The sequence below is a fragment of the Maylandia zebra genome, linkage group LG1, assembly GCF_041146795.1.
Source record: "Maylandia zebra isolate NMK-2024a linkage group LG1, Mzebra_GT3a, whole genome shotgun sequence".
Taxonomy (NCBI): domain Eukaryota; kingdom Metazoa; phylum Chordata; class Actinopteri; order Cichliformes; family Cichlidae; genus Maylandia; species Maylandia zebra.
The window spans coordinates 21042253-21062496 of record NC_135167.1 but is presented as its reverse complement, the minus strand read 5'-3'; the positions used below and the strand labels follow the sequence as shown (position 1 = coordinate 21062496).

The window sequence follows — 20244 nt, the reverse complement described above, 5'->3', positions numbered from 1 at the left end:
TACTTTTTATTATGCAGATGTTATGCAGCTCCACCTATTATGCAATTCTAAAAACCCACAGGGGTTTGACTGTCATCATAACCATCTCGGAGACATTCAGAAGTGGATGGCTCAATATTGAACTGAAGCAGGGTAAAAATTGCACTGAAATACAGTGTTTGTCATTTCTAATGAAAATAGAAATGTGTTACTTACATGTTGATTTACTCCCACACAGTATGATCCTATACTGAGGAAAACATGGCATATTTAGACAGGACAAGACAAGATTAAAAAACACAGAAAAAGGCAAGGTTACATTCAAGATTTAAGCATCACCCTTATAAAAATGGGGATGCTGCTGTTTCCACTGCTTTTTAATTGTTGGGGTAAACACTTACAAAGCTACCCCTTACAAATTCTTGAATCCCTTTACTGGGGATACAATTGATTAGAATTACAATGAGAATTGATTTTTGTGTGTTGTAGATCCATATAGCCAGCACATCTCTTGGGGAGGTAGTGTGAAAGATTGCCTCCCCAAGTTTGACGAATATGTGGTGGCAATTGCGGCTGGCAAGGAGCCAATTGCTAATTAAAAAGCTATTAAGAGGTGTTTAAAAATGGGTGTCCTGTCTGTTCCTTGGTAACCCAGAGGAATCTGTGCCTGTGAACCTTTAGCTACACTATATTCATTTATTTATTTATTTTCTAGCTGTAAGTGCGGTACAGATTGAAGCATTGTTTGGCCTAGGGCTGCCACAAACGATTATTTTGATAGTCGACTAGTCACCGATTAATTTTGCGATTAGTCGACTAATCAGATCATCATCCATTGGACGTAAAACGTACAGCTTATTGCACCAGCATGCATCTGCTCTTATATAACGATCATTGGCTTACAGCTTTAAGTGTTTAAGGTCTGTGCTAACTAAAAATAAAGACAAGATGATAGTTTATTAAATTTTAATGAAATTTACAGATTGTTTCGGTGAAGTTTTATAAACTCCTTGCTATCTAAAATATAACAGGACACCAGAGTATATTCTCGAGCATCTCACACTTCTGATAATTAGTTGTCTGCTTGATGTTTATTCAGCTGTGTAAAAACTATAACTTTAATCTCAGCCAAACCGATTTACTCAGGAACAAATAAAATACTAAAAAAAGCCAAACAATAACATTTTTAAATTATCTAAGTGACTTATATATGTTTAACCTGAGTAGCGAAAGACGGCGGTGGGTTTGAAAACGATTTGCCGGGAGTCCGGTGTTCTCACGGGCTCTAGTGAGCTTTGCCCCCGGCTAGCTATCGAGCTAGTGGGTAACAGACGTCTCCGAAAACGTCGGAGCGCTTTTAAAAATATGTGGTGTCTTGATAAACTGAGCAGATATTTGAGGTTTACACAGCTACATTCTCGCCTGAACACATGTTAAATGTTTATTTTGTGACCCAGAAGGAATAATAAGAGTAATATTAAAACTAACTAGCTGCCGCCATTGTTGGAAACTGGGCTGCGCTATGAATTCTGGGACAGAGCTACTTCTTCTTCTTCGGGGTTTAACGGCAGCTGGTAACCTTGTACATGCAGTGCTGCTATCTTCTGTTTCAGCCCGTTATCACACTCTAAAATTCTACTACTTATTCCTGCGTCTTTTGTGATCTTACAAAGCAGAGTGATCTTAGATGCGTCGACTATTAAATCAGTCAGATTTTGATAGTTGACATAATCGTGAATAGTCGAATAATCGTGGCAGCCCTAGTTTGGCCTACATCTTGTTTGCGATGCAAGGTTATCCGTTTTATCTTTGAGATGATGCTCTTCACATTCAACAAGTTTAATACAGCTTTTATATATTTATATACATATATATATGTAACAAGCCATCGTCTGATTAGGTAAAGAAAGCAAGTTATTTCAATATGGGTTTCTTGTCCACTGGTGTTCAAAGAAAAAATACCAGTTGTCTACCAAATAACCTCAGAATACAACATTTCTTTCAGACTGTGCAAGACGAGATTGACATGAGTATGATAATAAAATAGTCCACCGGCTCTTACTTATAGCTGTGTAAAAATGCTTTGCAATAGTTTCAGTGATGCACTCATTCTTTGCTTCTGCCTGGATGCCTCTTGGTAAACATTTCACGTTTTTTCCTTTTAAAATGATAGACTGAAGCAACTTGAGGACTTGTGAAAACATTTTAGTCATGAATGTTTTGTTTACCAGAAATTTTTAATCAAGATTGCCAATGATGATTCTGGTGAAAGCTTTTGACCAAATCTAAGTTAGGTTGACCTAGCTGTTAGTGATATATTATTAGGAATGTGAACAGCACTACAATCCTGAGAATGTGATGGTACTTGGTACTTGAGCGATCGTGGCTCAAGAGTTGGCAGTTCGTCTTGTAATCGGAAGGTTGCCGGTTCGAGCCCCGGCTTGGTCAGTCTCAGTCGTTGTGTCCATGGGCAAGACACTTCACCTGTTGCCTACTGGGCAGCTGTGGCTACAATGTAGTTTGCCATCACCAGTGTGTGAATGGATGGATGACTGAATGTAGTGTAAAGCGCTCTGGGGTCCTTATGGACTAAGCACTATACAAATACAGGCCATTTAATTAGCAGCTACAAAAATGGCTACAGCAAAAATAAGTGTTTTTGCTTTTCCAACAAGAAGGATACCTACAACACAGGAAAACAATGGATGATGACAATCAAAGACAACATCAAACGTGGACGTAGCTTCCAGGTCGGAAAAATTAAGCCATTTTGGAAGTGCCTAAAAAGCTGCATTCTGTCTGAAGGCCATCAGATGGCTCTAGCTCTGGTTGCAAAAAGACTAAGGTCAAAAGATAAATGACTTCATGACTTCTGTACATACATTCCTGCTGAGTTTATGGACTCATGGAGGTTTGTCTGTGATGTGAAACTGCACATTCACTGGCTAGCCATTAGCCAAAGACTAGCCACAGTCAGATCTGCCCTTTTCTTGTTGCGTCTTTCTTTTTCCTACCAGTTGGAAATGCTCAACTTGGGGCTTGAAAAACAGCATTTCAGAAACCAAAGGGTGATGTCATGGTAGCTATGGTAGCCATCTTTTATACTGCCAATGATGACAACAACTGCAGCTACTGCAGTAGGCCTGTCTCACTGATAAGAAAGGCAGTAAGAATCTACTGTGTATCTATCAATCTATGTTATTCAGTCGCCATTGGTAGAGATATCCTGACCTATATATTAGCAGGGCTCTAGACTAACTTTTTGACATGGGCGCACCGGTACGCCTAACTTTAAAAATTTAGGCGTACCGGCACAAAAGTTAGGCGCACTCAAATTTTTCAACCGCATCGCTTAACACCGCAGTTTTACATGTGCACTTTCTTTGGGGGGGGAAGTCCATACAGACAATATTAATTTCTAAATTATTAACTAACAAACTTGTGCTTAAAGTGCTTTGTCAATATTGTAGAAAATGTTAAAAACTTAATCATCATCTTGGCCTCCTCTGACGACCTGTTTGCTGCTGTCTGCTGCTGAAAGGCCGTGGGGAGAGGGGACACTTGGGCAGTGCATTTACTGCAGCATATAATGTGCTTTTTCAGCATTCAAATATTGATGGCACCGTGTCAGAGCACTGGCTATGAATTTCAGACAGATCAGGCCTTAACTTAACAAAAAAGTTATCAATAGTTCTTTTCATCTTTTCTTATTACCCACAGCTACAGTACATCCACTTCTCTCAGGCCTAGGCTGCTCACTAGGGCTGAGTATCATCACTGATTTCTATAATCCATTCAATTCCGGTTCTCAAAGTCCTGATTTGATTCAATTTAGCCTCAGACAGTCAGAAATATTATAATTCTGATCATTTATCAGTACTGATACACATGAGACTTCATCAGAATTGTGAAAATCACAGCAGATGCCTTTGTGTGAAAGTAACTGAGAATAAAACACAGGAAAACATGAAGGAGATTTTCCTGGTCTGGCTTTTTATAGCAGATAACCTTAAAAATATTCTGCAATATTCTGCAATTTTGCATAATTTTAAGAAATTTAAATTTCTTCAGTATTGAACAGCAGAAATTAGGCTTTCTTGTCCGAGGTCATTTAAGTGAAAAAAGAAAAAGCGCTGTAAACAACGCTAGACTGGTGGGTAATAAGCGAATGAATAATGCAGAAAACAGATTTGAGACGGGAAACTGTTCCTGAAGTACAGAGAGAGAGAGAGCTGTGCAGGAAGTGTGATTTTTATCGTGGTGGAAGCAAAACAGCAAAAGTCAGAGGGAATTCATGACGACATTGATCAAATGTGAAGCGCAGTTTGCTGCTTCTTTTGCTGCAGGCTCGGTGAATTTTGGTTGGAGAGAGGCAAAACCTGCAGCTCAGAATCAGCGCAAAAAGACGTAAACACAGCGCGGACCCGAAGAATCGCTAAGCTCCGACAGCGTGTCCGTGTTCAGGCCGTCGGGTGAGAAAGCCGAGAAAGACGAAGCTGATTCTGATGTGTTGGGTCCGCTCCGTGTTTAGGTCTTTGTGTGGAATCCGTTAATGAATTGATATCGCTTTATTCAAGCTACTCACCTCTCTCTTCCACCTGCACTTTCAACTGGACCACGGCCAATCAGAGAGGTCCCGCCCCTGACTATCTCTGATTGGTTTAGTCCACGACAGGGGCATAATGTGTGTCTGTTGTTGACCACACGGAGAGTTACAGAGATTTTTTTTTTGTTACCGGAACAGTTGGTCGCACCTGTGCGACCAAATATTTATTTTTAGTCGCACCACTGAAAAATTTGGTCGCATTTGCGACCAAATTGGTCGCACTCTAGAGCCCTGATTAGATTAATGACTAGCATCAGACATGGAAATATAAACTATTTAACACAGCAGGAAAATATTTGAAATGAAATTCCTAATAAAAGCCACCAGGAAAAGGTACTTTTACTACCACTCAAGAGCAGACCATTAAGGCCCAAGTAGTAGCCTGTAGTGCATCACATGGATTGACTTTACTGCAATGTCAGTGTTGAAACTATAGTTGGTGTTTGCAGTTGTCTTTGTTCTCACTATCGTATTTGTTCAGCAGTGTAGTGTGGCTTCATTTCAGTCAAAGAAGGGTCATAGATCTTTTCTATCTTGTACTAAGTCCTGGTGACCTTCAAACTGCAGCTCAAGTTAGCAGTGATTATTTCCTTAACACTTATGCAGATCCCCATAGATTTGTCACCAAAAGCAATATTTTCCTGACAAAATATTTTCTTTTGATTTGAAGTATTGCATCCGTTTGGTCCCTGTTCTGTGTCCATATACTTCAGATACTACTTGTGACTTAAAAAAGAATCCTGCATCAACAGTAAAGCTAAAAATTCTGACATAGCTGGCATGGATGAACATTATTGGCCATGCCATACACCCTCCATAAGCTTTTAATCCTAGGAAACAAATATGCATTTGTGTACCCTCTCTGGATGAATGGATTATAGATTATCACTGCCAACCAGCATATGATGCCAACAGAGATTATGGCTGCTGTATGTAGAATAAAGCAGATACCACTGTTTGGGAAATTGTGGCACCATAAACTACTTCAAGGTAATGTGGCCATGCTTCAGCATTTGACACATTGAGGGTATTAGGGATTTTAGCTGTAAGGATTCTTTCTCATAAACCGGCTGGTATTTTAAAGACAGTTGAGTTTCGATTTGCCATTTTCACCCTTGTTCCCTGTTTCTGTTTTCTATTCCTATTATTCCAGGCAACTCAGCTGTGAACTGACTCAAAATGTATTTCCATATTTCCCCATAATTGCAGCATTGTTGAAATAAGACTTTCATCGTTCTCATGGAAACCCCTGAGTACACATCAAGCTGTGCAATTACTCAAAAAATAAAACCCGCTAATGTCAGAGTGGTGAAAATATCAGAGTGCACTCCCATTCCCAAAATCCAGCTGGGAAGTATTAAATTTTAACTTTGACCATGTGCATATTCACAGCCACAAGCTCTTTAAAGAAATGACATACAGCCTGTTGGCCTATTTTGGGTGGTGTCTTTGATGCTTTGTCTTCTTTTGGTGAAGCTATACTGGAGGTATGTCCAATTCACTTCCCAGTTTGACAGCACTGTTAATACCAGCATTGGTCTTTTATCTGTTTACTGTACCACTCTCTTATCAAACCTTTAATTACTTAATTATTCTTCATTGGGTTCAATTAAAACACAATGGACTCTGCTGCTATAAAAGTCAACTACTTCTGCTCTTGCATGGCAAGATATACAAAGAATGGGAGATAGGCTGTTGCAGTTGGCCTTCTATTATGCACTTGGAATAAATGAGATTCTGTTATTCTTTGGATGAAAGTCTGGCCTTTCTGATTATTATGCTAACAGCAAATATAACATTGACTTTTATAAAATGTTCAGGCTCCTCGAGTCGAGTGAGGAATAGATTCACATACATGGCAATCAACACACCTTTCCCAAACAAAATTACTTTTTAGAAATAGAAATCGTTTTCTTTCTCTATTCATGCAAGTGATTTGTTGCGCAATGTCACCTCACTCAATAGTAGCGAGCCAGGTTTACATCAGTTTTTTTCACTCCTCCCTGGGCCTCTATCTAAATCAGTCAATTTATTTCCAAATTGCATGTCGAGTGTAGGAGCAAGGGCTTATGGCAGTATATTAAATCACAGCACTCCTACAGTATATATTTTGAGAAGGTTTAATTTTTTCCTCTTTTTTCTGATATTGATGGGGAAGCACCTGGCTTTGAGTGTCATGAAGGACACAGTGTTACAAATTTGAATCCGGTATATTCATAGAGCAAAGACAGTTGTGAAAAGTGAATGAAGTGAATTAATGGAGTCGAAACATGTTTTACAATACGGGCCAGACCTTGACTGTCTTTTAGTTGTATGGTTGCCAGTCTGCACACCTTAATTTATTAGTATGAGAAGGACAGACAATATCACTAAGGGATGCAATTTAAATTTGTGTTGCTTTTATGGACTGGCATGAAGAAAACTTCTTTCTCTGGGAGATTTCAATGTTAGTCCTTCCTAATGAATGCATGCCAGATGAATGCACTTAAGTTTGCAGTAATTAATTTTTTTCGGTGTCGGTACAGTTATATCTACATCATTTGGTTTTTGAGGAAATAGCACTGCCTAATTTTTTTTCAGATATAATGATTTCGGCATATAGAGTATGTTGTGTCATTTAATACGGATTTATTCTATGGATAATAGTATAATATTGCAGAAGAAGACCCTTGGAGGTCGTTTACTGAGCATTTACTTGTTCAGTGAAGGAGCTCTGAATCCATTGTTTGCAATACATTCATCACTTTCTGCAGCACATGTAGCAGAGTAGCAAAGCTGCTGAGCAGAATTAAGCAGTGTCTTCAGGTTAAGCTGTTTACTAGTTAGAAAATAATGAGTTTGTTGGGTTTTTTTTAATATAAATATAACATTAACATATGGTATTCATGTCAAAAATGCTCTGTTTTGTCAACTACATATCAGGGATGTACCAAGCTGATATTTGGATCAGATACTGGCTGAACACAGGCCTAGAAAGATGGATTATATATTAGTGATGGATCTTATCCATTCCGTTCAGTTCTATGTTGTCCTTCCTCACTGGAGCAGCTAGCAAAGCAAACGTTAGCAAAGCTAACATACGTAACATAACTTAAAGAAGCTAACAATAGAGGGACAGCAATTCAGAAAAATTTTATGGTGTTACACCAATTTGACATTTTTATTTTTTGGTTGCTGCACCCTGAAAAGTGAGCTGTTGTAACTGAAAAGAGCACATCGCTCTGAGGCTGCTGACTTATTTGTGGTCCCTAGGGTTAGAGTAGAAAATAAAGTGGATCTGAGGCTTTCAGGTCCCTCTTCCGTTCTACTTTTAAGATTAACTTAAAACTTTATTTTTTTTGATAAAGCCTCTAGTTAGGGCTGAATAAGACGACCCTCTACCCTCCCTCAGTTATGGTGCAATAAGTCTTGCCTTTGGGGAGTTCATTCACCCTTTTCACTCTGTCTGTTCATACACCACTTTGCATTTAATCATCAGTTATTATTGCTCTCTGGCTCTCTTCCACAGTGTGCCTCTTGTCCTGTCTTCCTCCCATCAACTCCAGACTTCCTCTCCCTGAGCCGGGTTCTGCTGGAGCTTTCTTCCTGTTAAAAGGGAGTTTTTCCTTCTCACTGTCACCAAGAGCCTGCTCATAGAGGGTCCTCTGATTATTGGGGTATTCTCTGTATTATTGTGGGGCTTTTACCTTACAGTGTGAAGCACCTATATAAATAAAATTGTCTAAACTGAAAAGATCCAATGTTAATGAGACTTTCTCTCTCACTCCGTGGCTCGTTTAGCTTATTTCTTTTCATGTTTGGTCAGGGACCGTATCCATTGATAAGGTGTTAAGCTAGAAAGATGCTGGTTTAGTGTAATTTTATGGTGAGGAGGAAGAAAAAAAACTACTGTGATTTTTAGTAACAACACGTTGCTCTCCAATGATCCTCATTTTGATCCAGAGCAAGACGAGTGTAAATAACTTGGACGAATAACACCAGTGCATTATTTATTATATCACTATATTTATAGTGGGCCTGCTTTCACTTGCCAGTTCACTAATCAATGTCAAAACTCAGTAAATGTTTATAATTTGACTATATACATTTCTTTTTCATAAGTTAGTAAAACTGCTTAAGTTAAGCTTGATTTTTCCTTGCACATAAAAGAATAGATATCAGTCTCTTCTCACAGTGAGATACAGATTATTTGTTTAAAACTGCGTGGGTACTTGATAACTGCAGACACACACACATACACACAGTGTATTGGTATAGATATCAGATTGGAACTGGAAAATGCTGGATTGGGCCATGCCTAATTGCTGCTCAACAAACACGAAGGTATTCTCTGTTATTTTTGATCTTAGTTAAATTACACTGTGGGCTGAGCTGCAGTTTTATTTTCCCTATTTTATCCCTATTTTTTCCTAAATAATTAATAATGAATAAATAGTAATAATTTCCTAGAAATTATTTTTTTTGCCCAAATTCACAGCTGTTTTGTACTCTTATTTTTTTTTAAACCTACTAACATGCATGAGAACATTTTAACAATAGTATCTGCATGTATGGCTCTCATGGTTATTGAGAGTCATACATGCAATGCAACCTGAATATAACCTAAAATTGTATCATGATATTTCAGGAAAATTGCAATAACTATATTCCTGATGAAGCAAGAAAAACAAATACTGAACAATGTTTTATTGATGTTTTCCATTTGCATGCAGGCACCAGCTTGTAAGTAAATTAAGGGCATTTTCCATCCTTTTCTAATTAGCAGTAGAGCAATAACAGTGACATGGTATAAGTCAAATGTGAGCACAAAAGTAGTCTAGGCAGTGTTTTTCCTGGAAATTGTAATTAAAAGTATAACACGATTGCTTAACACTTTAGCTTTGTACTAACTGAAGTACCTTAGTCTTGTAACTCTTCAGGAACTGCATAATATTGTCACACAACAAACCTGAGAAAATATTTCTACCTTTCTTGTCTTCTTGTTTGCTCTGTCATATGAGTGCAGCCAGCGACACTCAGTCGATTCATTTGTTTACATCTGGGTCACACATCACCAGCTGCTAATATGTCCTGCTATATCCTGGCCTTACACCTTTAGTTGGAACACTTTTCTTGCACTACTGTGTACTACTCAGCACGGTGCTTTGTTGGAGGGTGTTGAAGTAGCTCCTTTTTTAGATACTAGATTTATTTTTTGATAACATGTAGCTCTCGCTCTCAGACAAGCCCGGGCTTGTCTGAGAGCGGGTTAAAGGGCAATGCACTACAGAATCCAAAGGTGCAATGTTATAGCAATGATATCATGGTATGCCATTTATATATAATGTAAAAATGTATATGAGTGAATAGACTTTTAACAGGGCAGAGAGTTTTACTTATTATAATGGGAAAGGCACAAGTGAAATGCATTTCATTAGCATGGTTTAGTTCCTGTCTGGGTAAGCCATGCCAGTAAGCCAGACTGCACATACCAGGACTCTGGAACCAACTCAGGTTGGTTTTAATGTTAGACCTCTGCTTTGCCTGCTATGACAAGCCAAAATGTCTGGTGTGAAAAATGATGATCGTCAAAAATTCTTAAAGCCCTATCATTAGATGTCTTGTTTTATCAAAGTAAAAGCACAACATTGTAATAACATTTTGGTAAAGTAAATTAACCAGCTTTCAAAATATGTGCCTGTTAAATTTCTTTTGAGTAAGTAGGCAATTGTTCATTTTGCAACATGTTTAAAATGGTCTTGTTATTGCTGTATGTTATATATTGTGTGTCAACCTTCTCTTAGATGGCAGGATGAAGGAGATAGTGAAGAGGCTTCGAGCACTTTTGCCTACAGAGCACACTGTACAAAGTAGCATTTTTAAAGCTGCTAAGTTTAGCTAACATCCCTTTCTCTTGTTCATAAGGGTTGTCTTTCTGCATTTGGGTGACAAATTATTTCTCTCTCTTTGGCTGTTTTGTGGTGTAAATTAACTGGTGATTTTATGCAGTTAAAATTTGTGATTGGACGAAACAGCTTGTGTTTTTGAGAAAGTTGTTGATCAAAACCTGGTGTGGATCAAAGAAATGGAGCAAGACCAGGTTTCTTCTTCCAAAGGGACTTTTTCTTTGTTTGTGGTCAGAAAGCATGCAGACGATTTAAGCATGATAATAACTAAACTACTAATTAAATGTGAATAAATTCTTTGTAAACTCTTCTGGGATGAAAGAAAGGAGAAAAAAAAAGCAGTTTCCTTGACCCCAATGGTGAAGGCATCCTACAGCTGTGCCATTTTCCTGGCACAGTTTCAGTTCATTTGTCCCTTTCAGAGGAAAGGGTCGCCACACATGAGTACAAAGTTTATCACCTTTATCTGGTGATGAAGTGTCTCTTTATTTCCACGATGACAGCATCCACATCCAGATGGCACGCGGGGTAACTGACTGTTTTTCTGAGAATTAAAAATTACAAGAATTATATGTTGTGGCCTTCACGGTTACAACATCTCAACCCAGCTGAACACAAAGGTCCAAAGTCTAGAGAGACTTTAAACCTTTGTGTTAGACGGGACTCTGCATGTCTGAATATCTTAATGTAGTGTGGTGTTTCACTAAGACACTAAGACATTGTTTTTTTTTATTTAATTTGTCATTCATCTGCATGTGGACTCATGTTGCACTTGAATGCAATGACTTTACTCTCATATGTGACCCTTTTTCTGTATATTTCTCTGCAGAACACACAATTTTCAGTTGTTTCATAACATGGAGTTGATCTGCAGACTAGTGCAGTGATGAAGATTACAATTAGTGCTTTGTGACTTCACGTTTACTCCTCTTTGCTTAGTGTGCATAGAGAAGTATCACAACTAAAAAACAGCAGACAAGTTTCAACATGCTGCCAGAGGTTAAAAATTTCAAGTTACTCAGGTGGTTTGATTTTTACTGCTGAAATTTACAAAGTTCATTGTGTCGCATATATGCACTTCATTTTAAGTATTAAATAGCAGCATGCCTCCCCTGTGTGTTTTAGGCACCTTGAATGCCCTTAACCAGCACTAATAGGAGATAATGATTGGTGCTCAACAAAAAGAGAGATTCATTTTGAATTATTAACAAGTTAACTTTGTAGTGGAGGCGCTTTATCCCTGAGGACAAACAGCCCAAATGTTTGCAAAATATAATTAAGCCGAGGCATCTTTAAATGTCATTGCTGCCTGTGCCATGTTTCAAATTGTTCTGCATCAACAGAATTTAACGAGATGGCTAAGGAATCCATTTCCTGCAAGCATGTGATAAGCCACACATACAGTGGAGCACTTTCATTGATTGCCAAAATAAAGCATTTTGTATGCAAATGGGGGAATGGAGTGGCTAAGCTGATTCAGCCTCATGGACACCAAATAATGGTCTTTACAATTAATACTTTTACATGCTATCCATTGAAAATTTCATCTTCCATTTAATGGCTCTAAAACATTTACACATGCCCAGAAAAGAGGGGAAACTGCGCTGTGTTCCAATGGATTAATATGAAAGCCAACAAACAAATAAAGCCATGCATCCCTCCCTCACCCCCCCAGAGTACTGGTCCCTTTCCTGTCGTCTCATGCTCCTGCACATTTTGGATTAACAGATAATCTTTGAACATGAAGGAAGGTCTGCTAACCCCGAGGGGGTGAGATGTAGTGAGTGAAAGAGAGCACAGGATTGGAGGCAGTGCTGCATTGTTTGAATGTAATGTGCTTGTCTTGTTCTTGTAAACATGAGGCTGTTTTTGTAGTGGTGATAGAGCTTTAAATGCTTCTCCTTTCACTATTGCAGGTTGTGTCACATTGAGACCTACAGGTCTACATAGATAAAGGGTGCTACACGGACAGGAGGTAGACCACCATTCGGAAGGTTGGGGGTTTGATCCTTGGCCCTTACAGTCTTCATATTCAAGTGTCCGTTATTCCTGTATCATTTATTATGGAAAATATTTTGGCTCCTCCTGGTTCTAGCCTTTGTGTTGTGTCCTGGTTGTGTCAATGTTGTTTAACTTGTAAGCCAGAGTCCAAAATTGCCAAAATATTCCAACTGCTCCCCTTTTCTCAAGTGGTCGCCACAGCAGACTGATCTACATATTTGATAAGGCAGATTTTTACACTGTTTGCCTTCTCCGTATGGTCTCTAACTAGGGATCTTTTGTGTTTTTGGTGGTTTCGGTTCATCTATAGAAGTAATTTTACCTAGAGACTGAGTGCCACATGTTAAACTCTGGAAAACAGCGCCCACTGGAAGGAATAGCAGTCCCACATTTTGCAGCTGATTACCTTTAGCTGACTTAAACTATTAGATTTCACAAAGTCAGAGAATCATTTAAGCACCCTTTGTTAGCGCTGTCAGAAAATGAATGGTAACTATGTGTTAGCAAGCCTATGTAGTTAGCATTAGCATGATTTGAACATTTAACAAGCATTCTTCAGAGATTTTGGTCCATATATGATGATAGTATCACACAGTCGCTTCAGATTTGTTAGCTGCACATCCATTATATTAATATCCTATTCCACTACATCCCAAAGTTTATGCTCAATCTATTGGATTACAGAGCATTATCATTCCCATCGCATAACATACCAACGATTTGTTACGCCGCTAGGCATCTCATAGCAATGCGACAGGTACCCTTCTTCATGGATTCTCAATTGAATCCAATAGAATGCTGCTTGTGGCGGTAAGACACGCTTCAAGCACAGGCACCAGCCGTCCATGCCAGCCCTAACCCTAATCTTAACCCTGTCTTTCGTCGGTATGTTATGCGTTGGGATGAGAATATGTTGTGGATTAAGACCTGGTGACTGTGGAGGTCATCTGAGTTGAGCTGGAAGCAGCCATCGGAAGATAGGTATACTGTGGTTATAAAGGGATGACATGGTCAGCAACAATACGGTACTGTGGAGTTTAAACAATACTCAGTTGGTAGTAAGGAGGCCAAAATGTACCAAAACATATCCCCCACACCATTACACCACCAGCAGCCTGAATCATTGATACAAGACAGGTTAGATCCATGCTTCCGTGCTTCTGACCCTACCATCCAAATGTTGCAGCAGAAATCAGATCAGCCAGTATTTTGCCAACCTTCTGTTGTCCAATATTTGTGGGTCCATGCAAATTGAAGCCCCAGTTTCCTGTTCTTAGCAAACAGGAGTGGTCTTCTGCTGCCTTAGCTAATCTGATCGATATGTTGTGCATTCAGAGATGCTCCTCTGCATAGCATGGTTGTAAAGAGTGGCTTATTTGAATCACTGCTGTCTTCTTGTCTGCTTAAGGCAGTGTGGCCATTCTCCATCAACAAGGTTTCTCTACATGCCTAAATGCACTGAGCTGCTACCAGGTGATTGGCTGAGTAGATATTTAACTCAGTGCCAGGTTTCTTGAAATATTCAATTTAGGTTGTTTTTTAGATCTTTGTGAATAATTTTACCCTTTGTAATAACTCTTGTAAATTATTGTAAGCTTTATTTATGGTTTAGTGTTGTCTGTCAAACTATATTCAATATTTAACTGTCAGACCTCATCTGCTGTCCCTCTTTATCCCCCCTTTTGCTCCCGAAGTGTGTCATTCTCAAAATTTGAACCCTGTGTGGTTTTAGAGCCAAGGACAGCAGCAAAAACTGTTGACAGCAGTGTTTGAAGTAAATGAGAAAGCTGAGCCCTTCAAGAGTTACTGAAAGGCGACGAGAGTGCAAGATGGGCAAGAAGAACGATGATGATGGGGCTGACCTTCTGATCAGGTAAGTGTGAGGAGGCCTGCGGACAGAATCCCCTCTCTGCTGCCCAGGCTGGAATTTTGTGCTTGAGAAGTGTTTAACTTTCTCAAATCCCAATTGCACTCAGTGGGGAGTGTTCTCTTTCCCTTTGCCCACAGGTTTAGTGACTGCCCTCATGTGTGGGCCTGAGTAGGAGGGGGTGGGCATTTGGAGGCTGGGGATCAATAGCATGGCAGCTTGTCTGTTTAACAGAAGTAAAGTAAAGCTAGAAGAGAGGGAGTGGGGGTGAGATAGTGAAGGCTATAGATATCTGAGTGGGAATTATCCATGACACCTTGGCTCTCAAGCTGCAACCTTTAAGCACATGATTTAGGATCACCTCCATTTGTGGGATAGCCCTCGCACACTCAGCACATTCAGTCCGAGCCATTGTGCTCTGTTAGCTCTCACAGCTGAAAGCCATTGTCAGTTATTTGTTTAGAAATGCTTTTACTGTGAAACCCTGCTACCTCCATTGTTTTTGTCAGGGAAATTTAATATTATTGCTGCCTTCTTTGGTTTCACTTAGTTGTCAAAAAGATGTGGAAAATCTCTTTTAAGCCATACCAGTCCATCCCAGCCTCACTTTTCAGCACCACTGAACTGAAGTTGTTCAAGCAATATATATCCTTTCTAATAACCTCCATTCACTGTGAAAAAGGTGTCAATAAACTGACATGTTAAAAACAAATGCAATAGCCTTTATCTCTGTGAAATTTTACAACCTTTGCTTCAAACAGAGACAAAAACAAACACTCAGCTTTCATGTTTTGCCTTATTTTTTAAAAGGGGACAACCTTGGCTGAGACTGAAAATGTTGGCTTTCAAAAGGTTGACATTCAACTACTGTAGATATTATGATGGATACATGAGATGGAGCACGTTAATGGAAAATGACGATGTCACGGTTCATCTTCCGAATTCAGGCACATTAATCCACCAGTGTTATGGAAAACGCTGATAAAAAAAATAAATGCACTGAATCTTTGTAACAAGTTGCATCAATTTCCCTTTTGACTGTCAGTGAATGAAGATTTCTTAACAGATTGCATTATTTACTTTGCTCAGAAAATCACAGAGCTGTAAAATCCTTGCTAGCATATTTCTTGATTTCTGGAAGAGATCCCAACAAAGGCATTTTAAATGTCATTGGGCTGAAATGCCCTATAGTGACAACTTCGCTTTCATCATACCTACGTTAATTAAACTTGGCTTTAGCAAAGACTTTGACACAGTCATTTGTGTATGCATGAGTGGTTCTATCTTCGCCTGCTTTTTGATGATAGGTTGATGCAGTATGTTGGTGAAAATAGCTTGAAGTAATCTGAATGTTTGAGAAACTTATATATATATATATATATATATATAATGCATGGAGAGAGAGAAAGAGAGCAGAGCCAGGGACATGGCGAGTTTTTTGATGAGCAGTATTAGATTGACTGGCTTGATAAAATCAATCATAGAGGCTTTTAGAAAGGATGAAATGCTTTTATGTGTTTAAATTAAAACCCAGCTGATAGGATTTTAAGATTTATGCAGATATTTGGGTATTTAAATATCCAATATATTGACCAAGATTTTTTTACTTAGGTACTCTAAAAAAGTAATACATTACATGTTACTTGTTAATTTTCTTACGTTACTTTTTGCTCACTGGAAAAAATAATTTGTTACACTGCTCTTACATTATTTTCACATTATTCCATAAATGATCCATAATTACCAGTTAACAATATAAACCTCAACAAATAACTGTCTTAATGAGAACACGCGCACTCTTTCTTTTAGTGTTTAGTTGTGAAAACAAAACAGAGTTGAAATACTAAGAGCCAGTGAAACATCTGCAACAATTCTGTTTATGACTGCCTTTGTTACCTTTTGAAGATCAGGCTGTGGCTGCTCGGCTGGGCATGGCAGTTTTAACATTACTCGTGGTTCTTGGCTAGCTTTGTGTTAGCATGCTTTGTTTTCTATAATTCAGTTGTTTCTATCCTGGAGGCAGTTTGCACATTGCCATCGCACTCTTGTCCTTTTGTGCAATAAAAATATGTGTTACTGAACAATGTAATGTGATTTTAGTAACAGGTTACTTTGGAAAGCAGCACACCCAAGCTAGGTATTGAGTTAATAACCAGCTTCGTTTGACGACTTCCTGTGAAGTGAATCCAGATAATAGAGGGATATCTATGGCGTTATTTTTGTGCCACTATTCTGAGCGGACGTAAAAAAAAATTGAGCGCACGTAAAAAAAAATTGCAGGTGCAAGTGTTGCATTTTGAGGAGAAATTTATTTTGAGCTTACAAAAGCTGAATTTGAGTGAACAAAATTCATTGCTGCGTGCAAAAAACGTATTTCAGTGTTTGCGCTTATCCATATACACACACAATAGCACCCCCTCTCGCTCAGTTTTTTCATTTGCGCTTGCTCGCAATGTGTTGCTTGCGCTCACAACATTCTCTGCTTCGTACGCTCAACTCTCTGTACACCGTTATAAGTGTGCCACAAAACCAACCAATCACAGACTTGGTTTCAAAAATTCTGATTGGCTCTTACGGTCTCCAATCAGCTGGCTAGCTACTGCTTTCCGGAAACACTGTCCGAAATGTAGCTAAATCCAGCTAAAATCTCTTAAACCCCAATTTGCGGATAATATCTTTAATCATTTTATTTTAAAATATATTATTTTTTAAGACTATTGTTGGTGTAGTAGAATGTAGTTGCATCATACAACCATGCCAACTGACTAATTTTTCCAAATTATACTTGAGTAGCTCTCTTTTATGTCGTTGAATACTGAATAGCAGCACGAAAAGAGCATGTCCCGGCCACATGTAAGTAATATAAAATCATTTTGTTAATTATTATTCGCTTGATAACTGACGTTAGCTAATTTGCAAACTATGCAAACTTGAAAAATGATGTACCTCATGTAGTTTGTTTTATGGGTTGTTTATTTTTGTCTGAGATACATCATTTCATTGTACTTGTCCATGTTCCTTGCTGCTTTTAACAGGACATACTGAGACAGCAAATGATGCATAGACTCCTCTCTAAACTGGAAGCTGCTTTAAACCAACAACCACTAAATCTGGATTATTTGGAGTTCTTGACTCGTCATGAGCTTGTTCTGTTTGAATCTTTCTCTCAGCAAATAGGCGGTCTGTCAGAGATTACAGAGGCTCTACAAAACGTTCATCATCTGGTTCAGTGTGAAATTAACATCAGCTCTGTGGCCATTATTGAACTGGAAACAGAAGTTGGTCTGGGACCTGGCCACCCCAAAATCGTACTAGAGAGAGAAAGACTCAAGAATTTGTTGGACATTCAGCTGCCAGTCAGCTGCATTGCTAAATGTCTTGGTGTTTCAAGAAGAACAATCTACAGGAGGATGCAAGAATTTGACTTGTCTGTGAGAGGAACATACAGCACAATGAATGACCAAGAGCTGGACAACATCATATCGGCTATCAAAAATCAGATGCCAAATGCTGGCTATCGAATGGTTCAAGGACATTTGGTTTCTATGGGTCTCCGTGCTCAGTGGTGGAGAATGATGGCCTCCATGCATCGAGTTGATGCTGTAGGGATCTTCAAACGGATCACAGAACTAGGCTGTGTTGTGCGAAGAAGCTACTCGGTGCGAGGCCCTCTCTCCCTGGTCCACATAGACACAAATCACAAGCTAATAAGGTAAAATACCCACTTATATAGCTCTAACACAAGTTGGGCAGAAAGATGCACGTTATACTTTAAATCTGCTTTAATCAACCTTATCTGATAGGTCTTTCAGTGTATTTATAATATTTTAAAAAGCACTTGATAGAGTAATATTAAGTAAAAGGAATACAGGATGTGTAACAAAACCAGCAATATTGTTAATTGTAAATTTTCTTGAGCAATTATTTACACTTTGTATATCGATATTTTCCATGATAACAAGCCTATCAACACATAATATGTTAAGTGCTCCAGAAAACTTAAAAAAAATCATGACAAGAGAACTAAAATATTTAGTCTCATTGAACTTATAAACATATAAAAATGTTGGTATTATTTTCAGCACACCTGACAAGTGTCCAGTTTAAGTCAGTGGCAAGTGTGCATACTGAAAAATTTATTTTCAATGTCTTACATGTTCTGCAAATCAAGCCTTAGTGAGATTGTTTTCCCTCTGAAACAGGTACAATGTTGTGATCTTTGGTGGAGTGGATGGCTACTCAAGGAAGGTAAAAGTGTAACTGTTATGTAGAATATTTGGTAGTTTTGAAATGAGAGCTTTATTAGGTTGTTTTTTTATGAACATCAATTATTCAGCAAGCCAACATAGTGGACGATTTGCAATTATTATTTTTTTAAATTTCTAATCAGTTCTTTACCAAAAAAGGTTAAACTAAAAGGCCATTTTCATTTTTTGATAAGTACTACCAATATTGATGTATAGACTACTCAAGCTTTAAATTATGGTTATGAACATAGAACCGTACAATATTCCTTGAACACTTATTATGAAACTGCATTATTAACTGAAAAACTATACATGATCTGAAACCAGATCTTTAATTTTCCATTTGTTTTTACTGCAGGTCCTGTACTTGGATGCAGCAACTAACAACAGGGCAAAAACTGCATTCTCATTTTTCCTGAGATCAGCCCAGCTTCACGGCTTGCCATCAAGGTTTTATGCCCTGATTTAATTTATATGCTAGCAACAAGTATCATTAAAGAAAACTTTAAAAATTCCTTAAAAATGTATTTTTATCATAGGGTTAGGGCAGATCAAGGAGTAGAAAACCTGGACATTGCACATTTCATGTTTGCCACAAGAGGAACAGGGAGAGCGAGTTTCATATCTGGAAAGAGTGTCCACAATCAGAGGTTAGTCTTTTGATGTTTTTTATATTATTATTGACTGCATGGGTAGATTGTTGTAGCAGTTCTGATATTGATTTGAAGCATGAAATACCTGAAATCCAAATTCAAATGTATTTACAGAGTAGAACGACTTTGGCGTGATGTCTGGATTGCAGTCACTAGCAAGTACCATGATATTCTTCACTCACTCGAGGAGGATGGCCTGCTTGACATTTCAGATGTCATTCATCTTTTTGGTGTCCACTACATCTTTGTCCCTCGACTCCGAGCAGATCTTGTCACCTTTGTTGGAGGATGGAATAATCATCCCCTCAGGACAGAAGGTGGTCTCACTCCTGAACAGCTCTGGTGTATGGGACATCTACAAGAGCTGGACGAGGGCGAGAGACTTGAGGTACCAGCTCATAATCTGATTTTTTTTTTTTTTTTTTTTTTTTTAAATGTTGAATTTCAAAATTTTAGTTAGCAGTTAACTCTGCTCTTCTGAAATTAACAAATTAAAACACTTGCAGCACATCTGGGAGATGCTTCTGGTGATTTTATACATTCTTGCTTATCAATTACCACTAATCTAAATTACAGTAAGAAGAACATGAAAACAAAGGCATTCTTTTTAAATTGTTGTATTTTAATGGAAAAAACGCTTACACAAAATAACATTCCTCCTAAAAGTACCTATTCTGGAATAATGACCATTATATATGTTTGTGGATTTGAAGGAGCTTCGGGATCCAGGCATTGACTGGGAGAGTGCTGTACTGCAAGAAGAATCTAACAGCACAGTTGTGGTTCCTGAAGTTGAATGCCCACTGGATGAGGAAACCCTGGAGGGGCTTCAGAGAACTATTAATCCCTTGGAACATTCTGAGTCACACGGTCGTGACCTGTACATACAATTCTTGCTACAGGTGTCAAACCAACAGTGACACTTAACATGGACGTGAAAGTCAACGTTCTTTTAAGTTCTCAAATACTGGATTTCTTTGCTAAAACATTCAGATTACAAGTAGAC

At 38.5% G+C, this 20244-nt stretch overlaps 1 protein-coding gene and 1 long non-coding RNA gene across 2 annotated transcripts in view; both read left to right on the top strand.

Moving 5' to 3' along the window:
- Positions 1–20244, top strand: part of LOC143418364 (uncharacterized) — a 140484-nt gene that overhangs the window by 9260 nt on the left and 110980 nt on the right. The window contains exon 2 of the long non-coding RNA XR_013098340.1: positions 14204–14344. This is a non-coding gene — a long non-coding RNA (uncharacterized LOC143418364). The remainder of the gene's footprint in view (positions 1–14203; positions 14345–20244) is intronic.
- Positions 17912–20158, top strand: LOC106674640 (uncharacterized). Its single transcript, XM_024803626.2, has 6 exons — positions 17912–18050; positions 18541–18586; positions 18944–19035; positions 19125–19235; positions 19353–19626; positions 19952–20158. Exons 1-6 carry the CDS (start codon positions 17914–17916, stop codon positions 20156–20158), a joined length of 867 nt encoding a protein of 288 aa, XP_024659394.2. The 5' UTR covers positions 17912–17913.